Source organism: Heterocephalus glaber, unplaced genomic scaffold (genome assembly GCF_053883595.1).
Source record: "Heterocephalus glaber isolate CG9 unplaced genomic scaffold, H.glaber_assembly_v1.0 deba00001564, whole genome shotgun sequence".
NCBI classification, from domain to species: domain Eukaryota; kingdom Metazoa; phylum Chordata; class Mammalia; order Rodentia; family Bathyergidae; genus Heterocephalus; species Heterocephalus glaber.
Genome location: NW_028258351.1, coordinates 19,362,512 through 19,379,686, shown reverse-complemented (window position 1 = coordinate 19,379,686; position 17,175 = coordinate 19,362,512). Strand labels below are relative to the sequence as shown.

General features: G+C 43.1%; 1 protein-coding gene across 19 annotated transcripts in view; it reads right to left on the bottom strand.

Annotated features, from left to right (window-relative positions):
- Dnah2 (dynein axonemal heavy chain 2) overlaps nucleotides 1-17,175 on the bottom strand; it is a 102,055-nt gene that overhangs the window by 72,577 nt on the left and 12,303 nt on the right. For 12 of the 19 annotated variants that reach the window (XR_002386988.2, XM_021238369.2, XM_021238374.2 and 9 more), the window contains 10 exons: nucleotides 11,115-11,343; nucleotides 9,477-9,587; nucleotides 9,056-9,294; nucleotides 7,690-7,881; nucleotides 6,967-7,133; nucleotides 6,427-6,514; nucleotides 5,866-6,071; nucleotides 5,193-5,322; nucleotides 4,753-4,935; nucleotides 3,526-3,740 (listed from right to left, as the gene is read on the bottom strand). Coding sequence is in view for 18 of the 19 variants with exons in the window: in XM_021238369.2 (XP_021094028.2) it covers nucleotides 3,526-3,740; nucleotides 4,753-4,935; nucleotides 5,193-5,322; nucleotides 5,866-6,071; nucleotides 6,427-6,514; nucleotides 6,967-7,133; nucleotides 7,690-7,881; nucleotides 9,056-9,294; nucleotides 9,477-9,587; nucleotides 11,115-11,343 (1,760 nt within the window). In the remaining variant the exon portion in view is untranslated. Of the gene's footprint in view, nucleotides 1-3,525; nucleotides 3,741-4,752; nucleotides 4,936-5,192; nucleotides 5,358-5,865; nucleotides 6,072-6,426; nucleotides 6,515-6,966; nucleotides 7,134-7,689; nucleotides 7,882-9,055; nucleotides 9,295-9,476; nucleotides 9,588-11,114; nucleotides 11,344-17,175 lie in introns of those variants that run through there. The other 7 variants (XM_021238371.2, XM_087191751.1, XM_021238375.2 and 4 more) reach the window with 6 other exon arrangements.

The window sequence follows — 17,175 nt, the reverse complement described above, 5'->3', positions numbered from 1 at the left end:
GCAGTCAACAATATAGTTATAATAAACACTGAAGAGCAATATGACCAAAAATTGTGCTACACCTATATGGGGAGGCTACAGGGACTTGAATAACATGGCAATGTATCTAGTAGCATAAACATATTCTTGTATGTTATTCAAACTGGAGGCCTTGAATTTCTCTATTCATAAACATCAAGGCAAACCCAGTTGGGCAAACATACTGGCCAACAATAAGTCAAAATACAATATTCCTTTATTTTTCTTAACTGGACAGGATTTTCAAGATAACTTTAAGGCACAATATTTGGTTTGAATTTGTTAGCTGAAAGAATTAATTTGGACACTATCTTCCTGAGATGGAGCTGAAAATCCTATAAAGAATCTTTTTCAAGACTGATGTTCAGGGGGCTGGGGTTAGCTCAGTGGTTCTGCCACCTGCCTCGAAAGCGCAAGGTCCCGAGTTTGATCCCTGGTACCAAAAAAAAAAACTGATGTTCAGTCTTTGACAGAAATTTGTCAATAAATTTCCAGAACATAAATTTTATTGTATTGACAAATATAATTTCTTTTTAAAACCCACTGGGGAAATTATTTTTATAAAATATTTTTATAACATGTCTCCAAATGTGTCACCAGGTGATAGAAATAGGAAAGTGAAGCCAGCTGAATTCAGGCCTGATGGCCCAGAATGAACTGACCATGTGGGAAAGCACTGTAGGAAACAAGAAAGCCTTAGGAACAAAAGATGACAGCTGTCAGTGCCCCCTTTCCTGTTCTGGGGAAACTCCACCCTGCTGTGCAGAGTGATAACACTGGTCTTTCAACCAGGATATAGGAGATATCTGCAATATGTTTGTGTTAAGTGCAATCTGTAAAGCTGATCTGGCCATAAAAAGTGGTAAAAGCCAGTTTGGACTTCATAGTTCAAATATTTGGGATATAAGGTAGGATAACAAAACCTCTTGTGGGATAAAATAAATACTATTCAGGACTGGAAGCCTCCCAGAACTGAGAGTGAGGTAGTTCGGAGGCCCATTAGGACATTTCAAAAAGTATGCTTATTTCAAGATCTTAACCAGACCTTGAACATGAACAGTAAACCCGATAAAGTTATCTGTGCTCCCGGGGAGTGTTAATAAGTTTTAGAAACTGAAACTGTCTTGGATTTCTTTATGGATTTAATGAGTCCAGACTTTTCAAAATCCTTCACTTACCATCAAGCTCTTTCGTCTCCATTATTTACCAGATTGGAGCAGTTTTATCTTAAAACCACAAAATAGAAGTATCATATCTTTCTAGAAAATCATTCCCAAAGGACAGGAATATATACCTCTTCAGTTTGAAAGAAATGTCTAGCTATTATTTGGCTTTCACATAAACCCAGGCCATAAATATTTGGTCCAAAGTGGTCTCTTTAAACTCTACTGTAAAGATTATGCAAACGGTGCTCCAGATAAGAGATGATAAGAGCAGCCATTATTCTAACTAGATATCTCTCAGGGCTGGGCTATAGCTCAGTGGCAGAGTTTCCCTAACATGTATGAGAGCCTGGAGTCAATCCCCGGGACCACCGCCAAAAAGAAAAAAAAAAATTAAAAGTGGTTATCTCTGGGGGATTTTTTTTCCTCCTCTACTTTCCTACATTTTGCAACTTTCCTAAAAAGATCAATAATTAATTTTATAATGGGAAAAATTAAATATTTTTAAATTACTTTGAATACACAGAACAATTTTTCATTATGCTATAAATAAAAAAGGATGCTTATGCAGACATATATACTTATCTCTGAAATGTTACAAGAAGATCCAGGAACACTGAATCTTCAGAGAAAATGGGTTATAGGGAATAGCAGTGAAGGAAGACTTTTAATTCTCTATCTTTTTGTAACTTGAATTTTGTACAATGTGCATTTATTAGCCCTTCTAAAAGGTTAAACCATTTTAAGAATTAAAACTGTATACCACTTTGCTAAATTTATTTATTTATTTGTTTTTAAGATGGGCTATCTTGCCCAACCTGGTCTTGTACTCCTGGACTTAAGTGATCCTCCTGCCTCGGCCTCCTGAGTGGCTGGGGTTAGAGGTGCACACCACATCTGACTCCTAAGTTTCTGACTCCTGTATTCCTCAAGTTTTTTGAGGCAATTTTTAAGGTAAAAATAATGCTTATTAGCTGGGCATGGTGGCACACACCTGTGATCCCAGCACTGAGGCTGAGCCAGGAGAATTGTTGTAAGTTCAAAGCCAGCCTAGGCTACATAGTGAGTTCAAGGCCAGCCTGAGCTACATAGTGAGACTCTGTCTCAAAAACCAATAATAATAATAGTAATAATAACAACGTTTATTGACTGCTTATCCTTTGTGAGGACTTTTACATATGTTATCTTGCCTCATGATAACCTCAGAGAAGGTTGGGTTTTTTTTGGTACCAGGGATCGAACTCAGGACCTTGCGCTTGCAAGGCTGGTGGGGTGCCACTGAACTAAATCCCTGGCCTAGGTTTTCTTTTTTAAAAAAAGGAGGGCCGGGGATTTACCTCAGTGGTTCTGCCCACCACCTGCCTCGAAAGCGGAAGGTCCCAAGTTCGGTCCCAAGTTCAATCCCCAGTTCCAAATAAAAAAAGGAAACTCAGAGAAATTTGGTGGCTCTCTTGGGTGATGTGACAAAAGCTCTTTCTCAAGGGTAGTGTGCCACGTCTCCCAGCCAGACCCCCTTCGGCTCCAGGACAGACACATGCTGTCTCGCCTGTCCTTGGGAGCCATCTTCACTTAGGACTTCCCCAGCAAAGGCAAAGCCCCTTCTCCACTTGTGACCAATAAATATGGACCTTATGGGTTAAAGTGAAGGCCAGAGCACCAGCCTAGGAGCATGGAAGCAACACCCATTCCAGGGCACAGCTGATGACAAGAGGGAGTCAAAACCAATCACGTAGGAAGTTATTTCCTTCTGCTTAGGGAAAACCTGTGACCAGAGGGTTTGTAAACACTGTAGACAGATGGCTTTTCTTCCTCTTTCCTCCTGGCCTCCTCAAGGGCTGGGACTTTGTCATTCTGCGCCTTCACTGTGCCTACCTCACTTCCTAATACACATATGGCACTCACTGCATATTTTTGAATAATTAATTAATAGAATGGTCATATCTTTAAAATTATAATACAAAATGTCATAATTTTAAAGCTAAAAATAGGAGAGGACATGATTTTATAGCCCTATTGGTTCTCATGAATGCTCAGACCATTGCTCGGGGCTTGGATGACTTAGCTGAGCCATCGTGGCCATCTAGTGGCAGAACAGCTACATCACTGATTTAGAAGTTAGGTGAGTGGGTTGTTTTGCTTTCAATTAGTTTTTTTTTTCTTTTCTTTTTTAAAATAAGCTGTAAAATTCAAATGAAGAAGCAATAGCAAAGATACTGCAGTATAAGTGAGAGAGACAGGTGAATGGAGAGAGAAACAAAAAGATGTGAGTCAAGCTTGGGAGAGCTGGAGAAGGGGACTGGCAGGCACCAAGGATAGCGAGAAGGGACCAGAGTGCATCCTATACTTGTCAAAGTTGACATCCAGCATGCCCGACTTCTCCTGGCTGATTCGTAACAAGGGGATGTCCAGCCGCTGAATGCAGTCCTTGTCCAGTGTTGATGTCCATTCTTGGAAGGTTTTTCGAACCAGTTCATCAATGGCCTGAACCATCTGCTGGTAGGTTTGCACACTTTCCTCTCCAATCCCAATGTGGGGCAGGAAATGGGCACTAGAAAGGCACTAAGAGGGGAGAACAGGGGGCGGGGGGCACTCTTTTCATCTTCCTCCAGGTGGAACCATCGCTCCAAGACCCCCTACACATGCACACACACGCACACCAATAATACATGTAAGGCAGGCTGTGGAAGTTGATTGTCTCTGACAACATAGTGGGAAGACAGAGTTAAAAAGAAAAACAAAGGAGGACACCAAGGCACACTGGGGAAGAGAGTCAAAGGGAGGAAGAAAAAGCATGGAGATTCAGCACAAGAAAAAAGTTAGGAGAAATAAATGAATAACAGTGGAATCTAAAAAAAAGTAGACATGAAAGTAGAAAGGAGACTATTAGAGAAGAGGAGGAGAGTAAGGTGGAGGGGGGAAAGGCAAAGTATCATAGCAGATAGAAATGATCAAAGCGTGTTACAGGCATGTGCAAATATACATATACGGAAACCCGCTATTCTGTGCAATGTACACTAACAAAATAATAACTAAATTACAGAAGTTGAAGGATTTAAGAGGCACAGGTCTGAAAACTAGTTGCAGCAGATCCTGGCCTGTCTTAGCCCAGATATCTAGAGGCTGCTTTATCTTCTCCTAGAACTAATCAGATAATAGCAAGTCACTTCCTCAATAACTTTTGACCTACATTCCAAAAACAAGTTTTAAAGGGTTTTGCCTTCTTTGTGCCTGTTCTTGCTGAGACCAGGCCCAAGAAGACCTGCCCAGATCTTAGATGATGTTTGTATTGCTCTTCTGCTGGTCCAACTTGCTCAACACCAGTCCTATTCCTCCTCTCCACTCAGACCTGAAATTCCTAAAGTGACCTCTATTCTACTAGCCACCAGTTTCCTCTCTGTGAACTAAACCCAGGGCCTGCCTACTGAACCGAACTTGCCCCTCCCCTCCTCTGACAGTCTCCAGTCATGAAAACTCTGCAAGGAACCTCTCTGGACCTGTCCCCACCCTCCCAGCCCACAGCACAGCCTGCTGTCGCACTGGGGACAGAGGCTAGAAGAAGCCAGGCACCTACATTCATGACTCTGTCGATGCGCCGGCGGAGGATCCGCATCCAGTGTGCCTGTCCTGAATACTGGGCCATGTAGGGCTCCAGACATGGCCACTTCTTGTTTAGCTCACGATTCACAAGGGCCAATTCATTATTGAACAGCATGTACAGATCAACTGCCTTCTTGTCATATGTTCGCTTGATGGCCTAAGAAAGAAGAGAAAGAAATGGATGATGTGCCCTGTGGAGGTGGGTTTCTTGAGTCACTGGTCCCAGAAGAAAGCTCTGCTATAAAGCAGGAGTTGCAGTCCTTAGAGATGTAGGAGCCAGGGGTACAGATGGAAGACGCATAGGAGGTTCAGTGGGTGGCGAAAGGTACATGTGTGGGTGGATGGTGCTTGGAAGGTTCGCTCAGGAGGAACTAAAGGAAAGCAGAGAGATGGGGGGGGGGCAGGTGACTGTACCTCCCGGGTCGCCAGCCTGTGGAAGGTGTCCAGTAGCAGCACCCCCTGCTCCACGTCACGAACTAACTCAAAGGCTGAGGTGATCAAGTTCTGGGTCATCACTTCCAGGTCCTTCACTCCAGTTCGGAATCTGCACCATCAGAGGCATGTCAAAGTGTGGGTGCCCTGAGCAGTGCCCAAACACAAGAATCATATGTGTTGACCAGGGATTTAGCTCAGTGGTTCTGCCGACCTGCCTTGCAAGGTCCAGAATTTGATCCCCAGTACCAAAAAAAAAGAAAAAAAGAATCGTATGTGTTGCTGTGCCCTGGGGCTTGCTGCAAGCCAGGCACTGGGTTAAGTGCTTTTCACCCATGAATCTATTTCATCCTCTAAACAAAGCAAGAGGTAGGTCCTATCATTAACTTATTTACAGATGAGGAAGCAGTGGCCCCAACGAGGGTAATCTGCTTCATGACGCATACCCACCATGTGGCAGAACCAAGATTCAAGTCCAGAAGAGTGATCTGGAATGCTGAACCCGCCCAGCCACCTGCCTCCCTGGTGCTCTCTCCTGCCCTTCCCATCCCTGAACTGATCGTCTTCCCACCTCCCTTTGTGTATTCCCCCATTCCTCCCATTCTTATCTCCCCAGATCTCCCTCCCTTGCTCTATCAGCTTGCAATCTGCTCACTTATTATAGTCTTCATGCCATGAGGTGTTCTTGACATCCAGGATGCCTCCGCGGACAGCTCGAAGCATGTGCAAATTTTTATGAAAGGTATCTTCAATTTCTAGGAAGTTTCGTGTGATCTGTGGCCCCTGGGTACCAAAGAAGCAAGGAAGGGGACCTTGCTTGCCATCTTCCCAACGGGCAAAGTGGTACTGACAGTCACATACCTAAAAAGAAGCCAGCATGAGAGCTCCTGCTTTCCTTTCTGAACTTGTGTGTCCAGAGCTCTTTGATACAGTTTCAAATGTCTAAGAACTAGGGAGGACCAACCAGATGCAAGGGGATGCTGAGATAAATTTGGGCTGCAGAATGAAACATGAGATGCTAGGGCAGTGATAACAGCAAAAGCCAAAAAGAACAGGATGGTGGAAGGGCACATGATTCTGCAGGAGGGGCCAAGGCAGTTAAGTTCTAGCTTTAGCCTTTTAATCAGCCTCTGCCCTATCTGCCCTGGCTCCTGGAGAGAGGTTCTGGAGGATCTGATGTTGGCTTTTGAGTGTCCTTCCCTGACTGTCTTCCCACCTCAATCAGGTCCTTGCAGCGCTGCACAAAAGCATCAACTTGAGCAAATATGCTGGTCTGGTCTAGGACCCAGCCCCGACTGGAAAACCTGTGTTAGAAGAAAGGTGGACTGAATTAAAAGATGAGAACACTAGGGGTCAACTTGCCCATGCAGACTTAGACCAGAAGCTCATAAAACAAGACCCCAAAAGTACTTTCCCAATCCCAAAAGAAGAGACTCAAGGTGACAAGAACCAGAAAGGAGACATGGTATCTAAGCTCTGAGAGAAGGTTTATCCAGGGTGGAATTTTATAGCGTGGGCCAACTTTGGAGAAAAAGACCAGGTAGTTTTCCTGGAATCTGAAAGGAGAGATTATGACAGTAGGGAGATCCCAGGGGTATGAGCTAAGTATCTGCTTTCAAAGAGAAAAACCTGCCTGGATGAAGGTATTCTTAGGTCTAGAAAAACAATCCATAGGCTACAAAAAAATTCACATGAAAGGAGTCAGTCTCCCCTCTGCAAGAATGACACGGGGCAATACGTGGGAGGTTGTGGAAACCTGTCATACTGAGTATGCATCTGCACAGCCCATAAGTAGTGATCTTTCCAAGCATGGCAACAGGAAATGCAGCCTTGGAGGTCCTCCTTGCTAGAAGAGACGTATCCCTCAAAGATCCGGTCCAGGGAGATGGCATGACAGCATAAGCGGATAATCTCATTGCTCATCTGCAAAGAGGCACCTAACAGCCTCAATTCCTAGCCTCATTTCCACACAACCCTTTCTCTGCTTCTCCCTGACTGTGCCACGGGTCCACTTGTCTCCTGAGACCCATCTCATCCCTGTCCTCCACCATTGGGTTCTACGTGCACTTCTTGTCCTAAACGGCCCTTGCTGCTCCTTGGCCCAGCTCTGCAGATGCACTGCCCCAGCCACCCCAGCTCAGCAGTCCCTTTCCCACTGCAGATTCCATCTTGGGAAATGAGGGAAAGACGGTCTTCCCTTCTGCACAATCCAGCCTGGGAATCTGTCCTTTCTTTCTCCCTCCCCATGCTCATTAACTCTTCTTCTCAAAGCCCTTTTCCTCCCTAAGTTACTTGCATCTGGAAACAGAAGTCTAGCCCAGCCCCCAGCTCTGAATATCCCTAAAGCTGATGGTGCAGGTAGAAGCCTCTGTCCCCCGCACATCATCTGCCAGGGGATTCCACCAACTTCCAACTGTCTGAGCCCCAACAACATGCCCACTATCCTAACACTCTTCCGCCTGCCCCTGCATCCACACACCTTTCTGAAGAGGGAAGTCAGCCTCTCCCTCGTGTTGTAGTAGGGAGAGTTGACCCAGATGATGCGGATGAGACTGATCAGCCTCGGGAGCTTGCTGGAGATGTCCTTAGGGTGCACAGAAGCCAGTTCCTGGTAAGGTTCCTTCAGGATTGACAAGAAGGTCAGGTTCGACTGTGCTTGGCCAGAGCCATCCTGGCAGCAAAGAGAAACCGGGAATACATTCACTCAATAGGAAGAACTGATTCACAGCAAGCATTTTTTTTTTCTGGTACCAGGGATCGAACTTGGGACCTTGTGCTTGCAAGGCAGGCACCGGAACCACTGAGCTAAATCCTCAGCTGCAGCAAGCATTTTTAATTCATCTTGAACACCATCCTGATCGCCTCTGCCAGGAAGCCCTCTTGGTGAATCCCACCCAGGAGTCACCATTTCAGGTCTCTCCACACCTTCAAGACCAGAGTGTGTACATATATATCACCTTTTATTCAGTTACTACTTTTTTTTTTCCAGTATTGGTGATTGAACTTAGGGCCTTTTGTATGAAGCTACATCCCCAGCCCTATTTTTTTAAATGTTTTATTTTGAGATAGGGTCTCACTAAGTCACTAGATTACTCAGGCTGGGCTAGAATTTGTGATCCTCCTGTCTCAGCCTCCCCGAGTGCTGGGATCACAAGCGTGCACCACCAGGCCTGGTTCATTTAACATTTTCTATGAAAGTATTTCAGACAGGGAAACCAGACTCCAGGGCTGGTGTCTGTTCCTCCATTTTCTCTGGTTGAAATCAGAACTCTGTACAAAGTGGATATTCCACAGCTATTGACCAACCACCTGGACATTACTTCCATCCCATCCTCAAAGGTGTCACCCAATGCCTTCACTGCCCTGTTCTCAACCAGGGCTTTAGACTTCTCTGGCTAGTTATGGCTCAATTCCCTCAACCGAGTTGAAAATTTCACCCAGGGGAGAGTTCTTCTATCTCTGAATCATATAGACTACTCATCTCCTGGGTGACCCTGCACTAACACAATCGGGTTGTCATTTCAAGTTTATTTTTTAAATGTTTATTTGGAAATTCTCTTGACTGAACCATATATGTTCATCTTCAGTTCCCAAGCCATGTACTAATCCTATTTTGTGTAAATCTTTTTCTCTCAGCTGGATGGTAGGGGTTTGGTTCACAGAGGACAATCAGTATCTACTTGGTTAACTAGATGTCTCTCCACCTAAACAGTAAGTTCCTTAGGGACCCTGTTCTACTGCTATTGTCTTTCCCTGAAAGTTAAGTCCATTCCATCTATGTGTTGATGATTAGATGGGCTCCCTCTTCCCCTCATATCCCCCCAGCCTCTGGTCCATTCACATACCTGGATCTGCTGGGCCACTTTCATAAAGGGCAGCAAGTAGGATGACTTAGCCAGGCGCAAGATGGACTCGATATGCTTCACGCCCTTCTTCACCAGCTGCTTGCTGATGCCAGACAGGTCCATGCAGCGGTTGCGCCAGAACTCAATCTCCTCTAAAGGACCTAAATTTTCTCCTGTCTCCACAGTCTCCTGGGCACTGAGCACCTCCTTTATCTGCCGGGTCCAGTGGATCATGGAGGCTGCAGTGGGCGGGAGTATGAAAACTCTTGCACATCTTCCCACTCATTTGTGCCCTCCCCTGTCTACCCCACCACCACCACTGCCACCACATAGCACATCTAACCCAGCTCCTTTGTCATCATCTGGGCTGCCTCTTCCCCTCTGAAATTCCTACCAAATGCTGGCAATGCCAGCCACTCACTTTCTAGCCGTTGCACCAGCTCTTTGTCCTTTACTACCACCTCAGGCTTCATGTTCTCAGTCTCCGCAGGGATGTAGAGAACGGTGTGCCCTTCCAGTTTGTAACGTGTGTCTAAGGAAAGGACCATGGGAGTTCAAAGGGGTGAGTTTTTGTTGCTCCAGCATCAATCATACAACAACAATTATGTGATTGTGGTGGGGAGCCCAGGACATACAGTCCACCCTTCATATCAACAGGTTCTGAGTGCACAGATTCAACTAGTCAGAGGCAGAAAATATATTTTTTAAATTGTATTGTTGGGCCGGAGATTTAGCTCAGTGGTTCTGGTGCCTGCTTCAAAAGCACAAGGTCCTGAGTTTGATCCCCAGTACAAAAAACAAATTGTATCTTTGCTGAACATGTACAGACATTTCTCTTATCAATATTCCCTGAACAATATAGTATAACACGTATTCACATAGCATTTACATTGTTTTAGGTGTTATAGTTAGTCTAGAGATTTTAAAGTATACAGGAGAATGTATGTAAGTTATATGCAAGTACTACACTGTTATATAAGGGAATTTTGGTATCCAAAGGGTCCTGGAACCAATTCCCCATGAAACTGAGGGATGACTATATATGCATTTCAGAACAGCAGGCAGAAGAAACTATGACCCATACTTTCTTGGTATCAAAAAGAGAAATGAGCCTGGCATGGTGATGAATGCCAGTAATCCCTACTACTCAGGTGGCTAAGGCAGGAGGATTGTGAATTCAAGGGCAGTCTGGGCAGCCTAGCAAGACCCTGTGTCAAAACACAATAAAAAAAGAGTTGAGGATGTAGTTCAGTGGTAAAGCATCTACTTAGCATATAAGAGCCCTGGATTCAATTCCTACCTGCAAAAAAAAAAGGAAAGAAAGAAATGGAAGAGAAATGACAGAAGGCAAGAGGAAAACCTCATGAAAGTATAACAAGAAATGGCTATAAAATAATTTTAAAGATCTATATACTCTATCACAGTACAAGTTCCTTACAGTCCCTACCAGTCCTACAGCAGCAAAGTGAACATGGATTAGAAGGCAGATTCTTTTTTTCACTATTGTAATTTATTTACCAGAGACTGGTTATTTGTTATCCAACAAAAATATTTGATGTCCTTTAGTCTTTAACCCAGAAGATTTGTAGTTTTTATTTAGGACACTAAGGATATGCAGAAACAAAATGTCCATCTGTGTGTGTGTGTGAGTGTGTGTGTGTGTGTGTGTGTGTGTGTGTGTGTGTGTATTTACATGCTGGATATACACAGTGAAACTGGATACAAACAGTGAGATTTCATTTCAAATCTTCTTTTAAGGGCTGGGAATGGAGCTCAATGGTAGAGCACTTGCCTAGCATACACAAGGCCCTGGGTTCTATCTACAGCACTGCAAAACAAAATACTGATTCAAGTATAAATACCAGGGCTAACAGTGTTACTGGTAGAGTGTGTGTTTGGCTTGTTTGAAGCCTAGAGTTCAATCCCTACCACCACAAAAAGGGCAGATTCTATACCCTTTTCTACTCATTGAACAAACATGTACTGACCAGGATGAATTTGCCGCCTTCCTGATAAGCTCTACTAAGGAGAAATCAGCCACTCCAGCCTTCCTGCTCACCTGTCAGGCAGGCCAAAAACTTGTGCAGATGGGAAGTAAAATGATTCTGAATGCTTTCAGGCCAGGTCGTGTTTGTAAAGATCTGAGGGGCATAGATACCACTGAGCAGCCGAAGCAGGGCTGGGATGTAGGTGCCCCGGACTGTCCCAAACTGTACTGTTGCTTCGAAGTTCTCTGGGGTGATGGGGACCGGTGCCTGGCGAATGAAGTAGACCAGCTGGTTCTGGGTCTGTGTGAAAGACAGTAGATCAGAGCTCAGTCTCCAGGCGCTGTCATGATGCCCAAAGGAATCTGAGGCTCACCATCTTGAAGCCTGGCTGAATTTTCTGTCATCAGTCCCTTAGTTTATCTTTCTTTTATTTTTGTGACAGGGTCTCACTATGTAGCCCAGGCTGGCCTCGAACTCATGGCAATCCTCCTGCCTCAGCCTCCGGAGGGCTGGGGTTACAGGTGTTTGCCACCATCCCTAGCCCCTTAGTTTATCTTGACCTTTTTCTAAATGTACAAAGTGAGTATCATGGGATGTTTCCTCTTCTCATAGGTGTACAGACTCAGTATGCAGAGATATGAGGAAGAAATGCAGAAAGAATGCCTCGAGGATAGGAATTCTGTATTTTATCTAGTTTGGCTCCAAGACCTAACATAGAACCCAGCACATAGTAGTGTTCAGTAAGTGTTTGTTGGATGGATGGATGGATGGATGGATGGATGGGATGGGATGGAATAGGATAGAATGGATGAAGCACTTCAGCCAAAGGAAAAGCATGAAACTAAAAGACAACTGTTGAGGATTTCCCATTTCAGTTGCATATACTTTCACCTCAATTTTTCATTTGTCTTTCAATTTTGCCATTGGTGAATTTTTGTTATTGCTTTCTGTTACGGTTTAGATCTAAAATGTCCCCCAAAGTGTCATGCAGCTCATAGGTGGAGCTTTTGGAAGGTGATTGGATTATGGAGGCTTAGAAGTGACTTGCTCTTAGAACGTGTGACTTGGTAGGAAGAGGTGGGCCACCAGGGACGTGGCCTGGAAGGGTTTATCTCTTCCCCCTCTCCTCTCTCCACCCTCTCTCTGCTTCCTGTCTGCCATGCCATGAGCAGCCTCCACTGACCCTCAGAGCCAGCCAAGTGTGGACTGAAGCCTCTACAAAACAAGCAGAAATGTGGGCTGGGGATTTAGCTCAGTGGTTCCACCGCCTGCCTCGCAAGCTAAGGACCCGTGTTCGATCCCCCATACCAAAAAAAACAAACAAGCAGAAATAAACCTTTCCTCCTTGAAATCGTGAGTCTCAGTATTGTGTCTCAGAGATGAGAAAGTAGTGAGGCCACTTACATTCAGAAATGTGTAACTTCATTAATTTACATCTAAAATTTTTTTTTTTTGGTACTGGATATCGAACTCAGGACCTTACACTTGCGAGGCAGGTGCTGGAACCACCGAGCTAAATCCCCAGCCCTACATCTAAAATATTTTAAAGTTCTGCTGCGACATACTTAGAAAGGCCATTCCCACCCTAAGATCAGATTCATCTCTTTTTTTAGTGATTTTATAATTACACTTTACAATTTATTTAATTTTAAAAACTGGAAATAAAGCACAAAGAAAAAATTGATAATTATTCCATCTTCTTCAAAAAGTATTCATTTTCCCACTACCCAGAAATAAATCTTGTCATTTCATGTCCATGTTTTTAAAAAGCTTAACAAGTATTATTTTTGTTAAGATGATCTATGTTAATCATAAATCACTGAAATGACACAGAAAGGCTGGGGATGTAGTTCCACGGTAGAGCACTGGTCTAGAGGCCCTGGGCTGGACCTCAGTGTTGGTAGGGAAGCACACATGGGCAAGTACAAATATTTTTTTTAAAGTCACCTAAAAGTCTAGAAATTAAATACCATTAATACTAGACAAATAAGGAGATAGATCTTTCACAAAAGGGAAGGGGTCCAAAAGATGGAAGGAAGCAGAGGGGAAGGGATAGAGGTGAAAAAGAATTAAGATGTGTTGCAGATGTGTACCAACTCCCTACAAGGAATGTAATCATTATGTGCAAACATGTACTAATAAAAAAAATGTTTTTTAAATACTTGAGAAAACATTATTTCAGACATTTTCCTGTAAACACATGAGATGTGAATGAAAAATACAGCGAATGTTTTAATTTTTTTTGAGACAGGCATGCACCACCACACCCAACATAATTTTTAAAACTTTGCTACATTACAACTTATTACATTGTGATTAATACCCCTCAAAATACTCCTCCTAGCTTTGAACACATTTTTCCAGTTCTAGAAGTCTTCTGTCATGAGTGTCTTTAGTTACGTGTTAGTGGCTGCCTGTGTCCTGAATCAATTCAAAACACTTATCTTTCATAGTCATTTTGACTTTGGAGAAGAGCCAGAAGTCACACAATACCAGATAAGGTGAATAAGGTGAATGAGGACACACTGTAATGTTTTTTTTACAAGCCTGCCTTTTCATTGGATGCCACTCAGCAGCAATATTCACCATATTTTTTAATCACACTTTGTAAAGACACTCCTGAAGAGAACATCCCGAACTGCCTCAAAAAGTAGCAAGAAAAGGGCTGGGGATTTAGCTCAGTGGTTCTGCCACCTGCCTTGCAAGTACAAGGACCTGCGTTTGATTCCCGGTACTAAAAAAAAAAAAAGTATTCTGATACAAACACCCAATGATAAATGTAAATGTATTTTATACCCAAAATGTACCAATAAATATATATATTTAAAAAATAAAAATTTTTTTAAAAAGTAGCAAGAATGATAGCCTATGTGTGTCTGAAGTGAGGGGGAGTACCTGAGGGGGATTAATGGGCAATGTATCTTTTACTATAATAATTTTTATTTAAGCATATCATATCTTTTGATCAACCCTGATACATATAAAATTTAATTAAAATTGTATTTTAAATATCATCATGCTATTTTAGTTATAAAGATTACATTTAGTTTCACTTAAATTTAATTAGACAAAGAAAACTTGAAAAAGCCAAGTGTGGTGGTGCAAACCCACAATTCCAGCACTTGGGAGGCTGAGGCAGGAGGATCACCTTGAGTTCTCGGCTAGCCTGAACTACACAGTGAGTTCAAGGCCAGCCTGAACTACATACTGAAAGCCTGTCTCAAAAAACAACAATAGGGCCAGGGATTTAGCTCAGTGGTTCTGGCACCTGCTGCACAAGCACAAAGTCCCAAGTTCGATCCCTGGTACCAAAAAAACCCCAAAAATAAATACAGTAAAAAGATTACAAAAAGCATTTAAGTTTTCTCAATGCCATTCAATTTTAAGTTTTATTGCCTCAGTGCTTTGAAAGACAAAAGCCTTTGCACCCTCATACTCCCTCTCATTTTCCTACCACTTCCCCATTTTTATTTTGGGATGATTTTACATTGGCCAGGTTTACATATAACATTCACATTCTATGACATACCTACAGCTCCTACGGTTGTTTAGTACATTATTTAGTGTATTAGCTATTTAAATGAATTGAATGCTCATCAATTCCCTATTTCTGAGATTTTTATTTGGTTCATTTTGTTTTGTTTTGTTTTTCTGGGGTGTTGTTGTTGTTGTTGTTGTTGTTGTTTTTCCCTGTACTGGGGATCAAACTCAGGAACTTGGGCTTGGAAGGAAGGTGCAGTGCCACTGAGCTAAATTCCTGGCCCTTGTTTTTTTGTTTTTTGAGACAGGATCTCGCTATGCAGTTCAGGTTTGCCTTGAACTCAATATGGAGCTCAGGCTGGCCTTGAACTCGCAGTGATGCTGGGATTACAGGGATGCACCACCATGCCTGGCCTTGGTTCCTTTCTTAACTGGCTGGATCTCAAAGGGTTGTTTTATTTTTTTCATTTTGTTTTGTTTTGCAGTGCTGGGGATGGATCTGGGGGGACCTGAGGCATACTGAGCACACACTGCTCTCTCCCACCCAACTATACTACCAGCTCTCAGTTTATATTGTTTTCCTTCTGGTTTTCTTAAATAGGGGTCTTTGAAGATTGAAAATTATTGGCGACTTGAATATCTGAGCTGGATAATGCCTTTGGGGCATTGCAATAGTTAACTGATTGTGTCAGTTTGAGTAAGAAACACCCAACTAAGCTGGATCAGTATCCTTCTGGGTGTGGCTGAGGGATTTCCTGAAGACAGAAGACCCAGCCTGGCTGTCAGTGACAGCAACCAATAGACTTGTCACCTGAATGGAATAAACGGGAAACAAAGGGGCCGGGGGGTCTGGCTCAGTGGTTCTGCTGCCTGCCTTGCAGGCACAGGGTCCTGGGTTTGATCACTGGTACCAAAAAAAAATACAAACAAACAAACAAAAAAGGGAAATGAAGAAGGAAAGGTCTCTTCTGTTTCTTTGTTTTGTTTTGTTTTTTGAGGCACGGTCTGCTTTATAGTGCAGGTTGGCCTCGAACTCACTATGTAGCCCAAGCTGGCCTCAAACTCGCAGCAATTCTCCTGCCTCAGCCTCCTGAGTTCTGGGATTACAGGTGTGTCCCACTGTGCCCAGTTTTCCTTTCATTTTATACAATTCCCCAGGCTTTTCTTTCCTTCATGGCTTTTATATTTCTAAGAATCTAAGCCAACTGTTTCCCAAAGTATTCCTTTGGATTTATCTAATCACTTCCTCATTATTAGATTCAGGTTAAATACCCTTTGCAAGAATAACAGATAGGCCAGGAGTGGTGGTGCATGCCTGTAATCCCTGCACTCAGGAGGCTGAGGGAGGAGGATTGCTGCGAGTTCAAGGCCAGCCTAGGGTCCAAAGTGATTTCAAGGCAAGCCTGAACTACATAGTGAGATTTGGTCTCAAAAAACCGAAAAAAGAATAACATATAGGCTGGGCATGGTGGCAGACTCCTGTAATTCCAAGCACTCTGAAGCCTGAGTCGGGAGGATCACTGTGAGTTCAAGGCCAGCCTGAACTACATAGTGAGACCATATCTCAAAAAACAAAAACAAGCCAGGGATTTAGCTCAGTGCCACTGTGCCTGCCTGGCAAGTGCAAGGTCCTGAATTCAATTCCCAGTACAGGAAAAAAAACCAAAAAATGCATAAGTGATGTTCCCAAAGAATGAGTATCCTCAAATTTTAGTACCATAACCAAGATATGTACTGACATTAAACACTGAGTAACTGATTTTGTGGAATATGGCATGGCCCCTGGATTCCTAGATTTGGTTCTTTTTGCATTTCAGGGAGATTCTTCATATTTTGATCTTTATATTCTGTATCATTTGTTGGCTCTTTTTACTCCACTAGATATCTATGCCTGTCTTTCAAGTCTATTAGCTTCTCTCTAATTGTGTTAGTATCTCTGGCCCTTTCTTCTGCATGCATGTGATTACCCTGGGCCTCGCCTCCGTGTCAGTGACTGGATTTTCAGCAACAGCTATTCAGTTCTTTGCCAATCTATTAGTTTTATAACATGCTGCTTTATTCATTTCCTAAAGCCAGCACTCTCCCTTTCATCCCATTCTCACCTTTTATCATTTCATCTCTTGGCTTTTTTAAAATCTGAATTCGTGTTCTTATTAAGTTGTACTACAACATGATGCTGTTGTGAGGAATTTCCTTCTGTTCATTCAGTCTTGTCGTCCTCCTTTGCACGCTTTGTTCCTTTTATTTTTTAATTTTTTTTTTCCCCTTGATATAACATGCTTGCAGTTGCCATGCAATTTCTCTTCATTTTGCTCATGCTTGGGAAGCTCTGTGAATTCATTCTTTTGGCTCTAGCTTACCATGGGCGACTTCTTGATGCCCCACTGTGAAAGGCCAGTTTATTCTGCCTCTTGAAGTTAAAGTGAAAGGATTAGGTATTTTATATTTTATTTGCTTTTCTCTAGCCTAAGAGACTTGGATGAGAGTATGGGCAGGTGGTTAGGCTATTTAAGGCAGTGTCGATTCTTTGTTAAAACAATGAGGCTCTTTCTCTCTTTTGAGATTTTATAAGCCCTCAACAGTTTGCTCCCTCCAGCTGGGGTACACCCTTCCTGTGGCAGGGAGGGTTCACAGACTGGGTGCTTACATTTT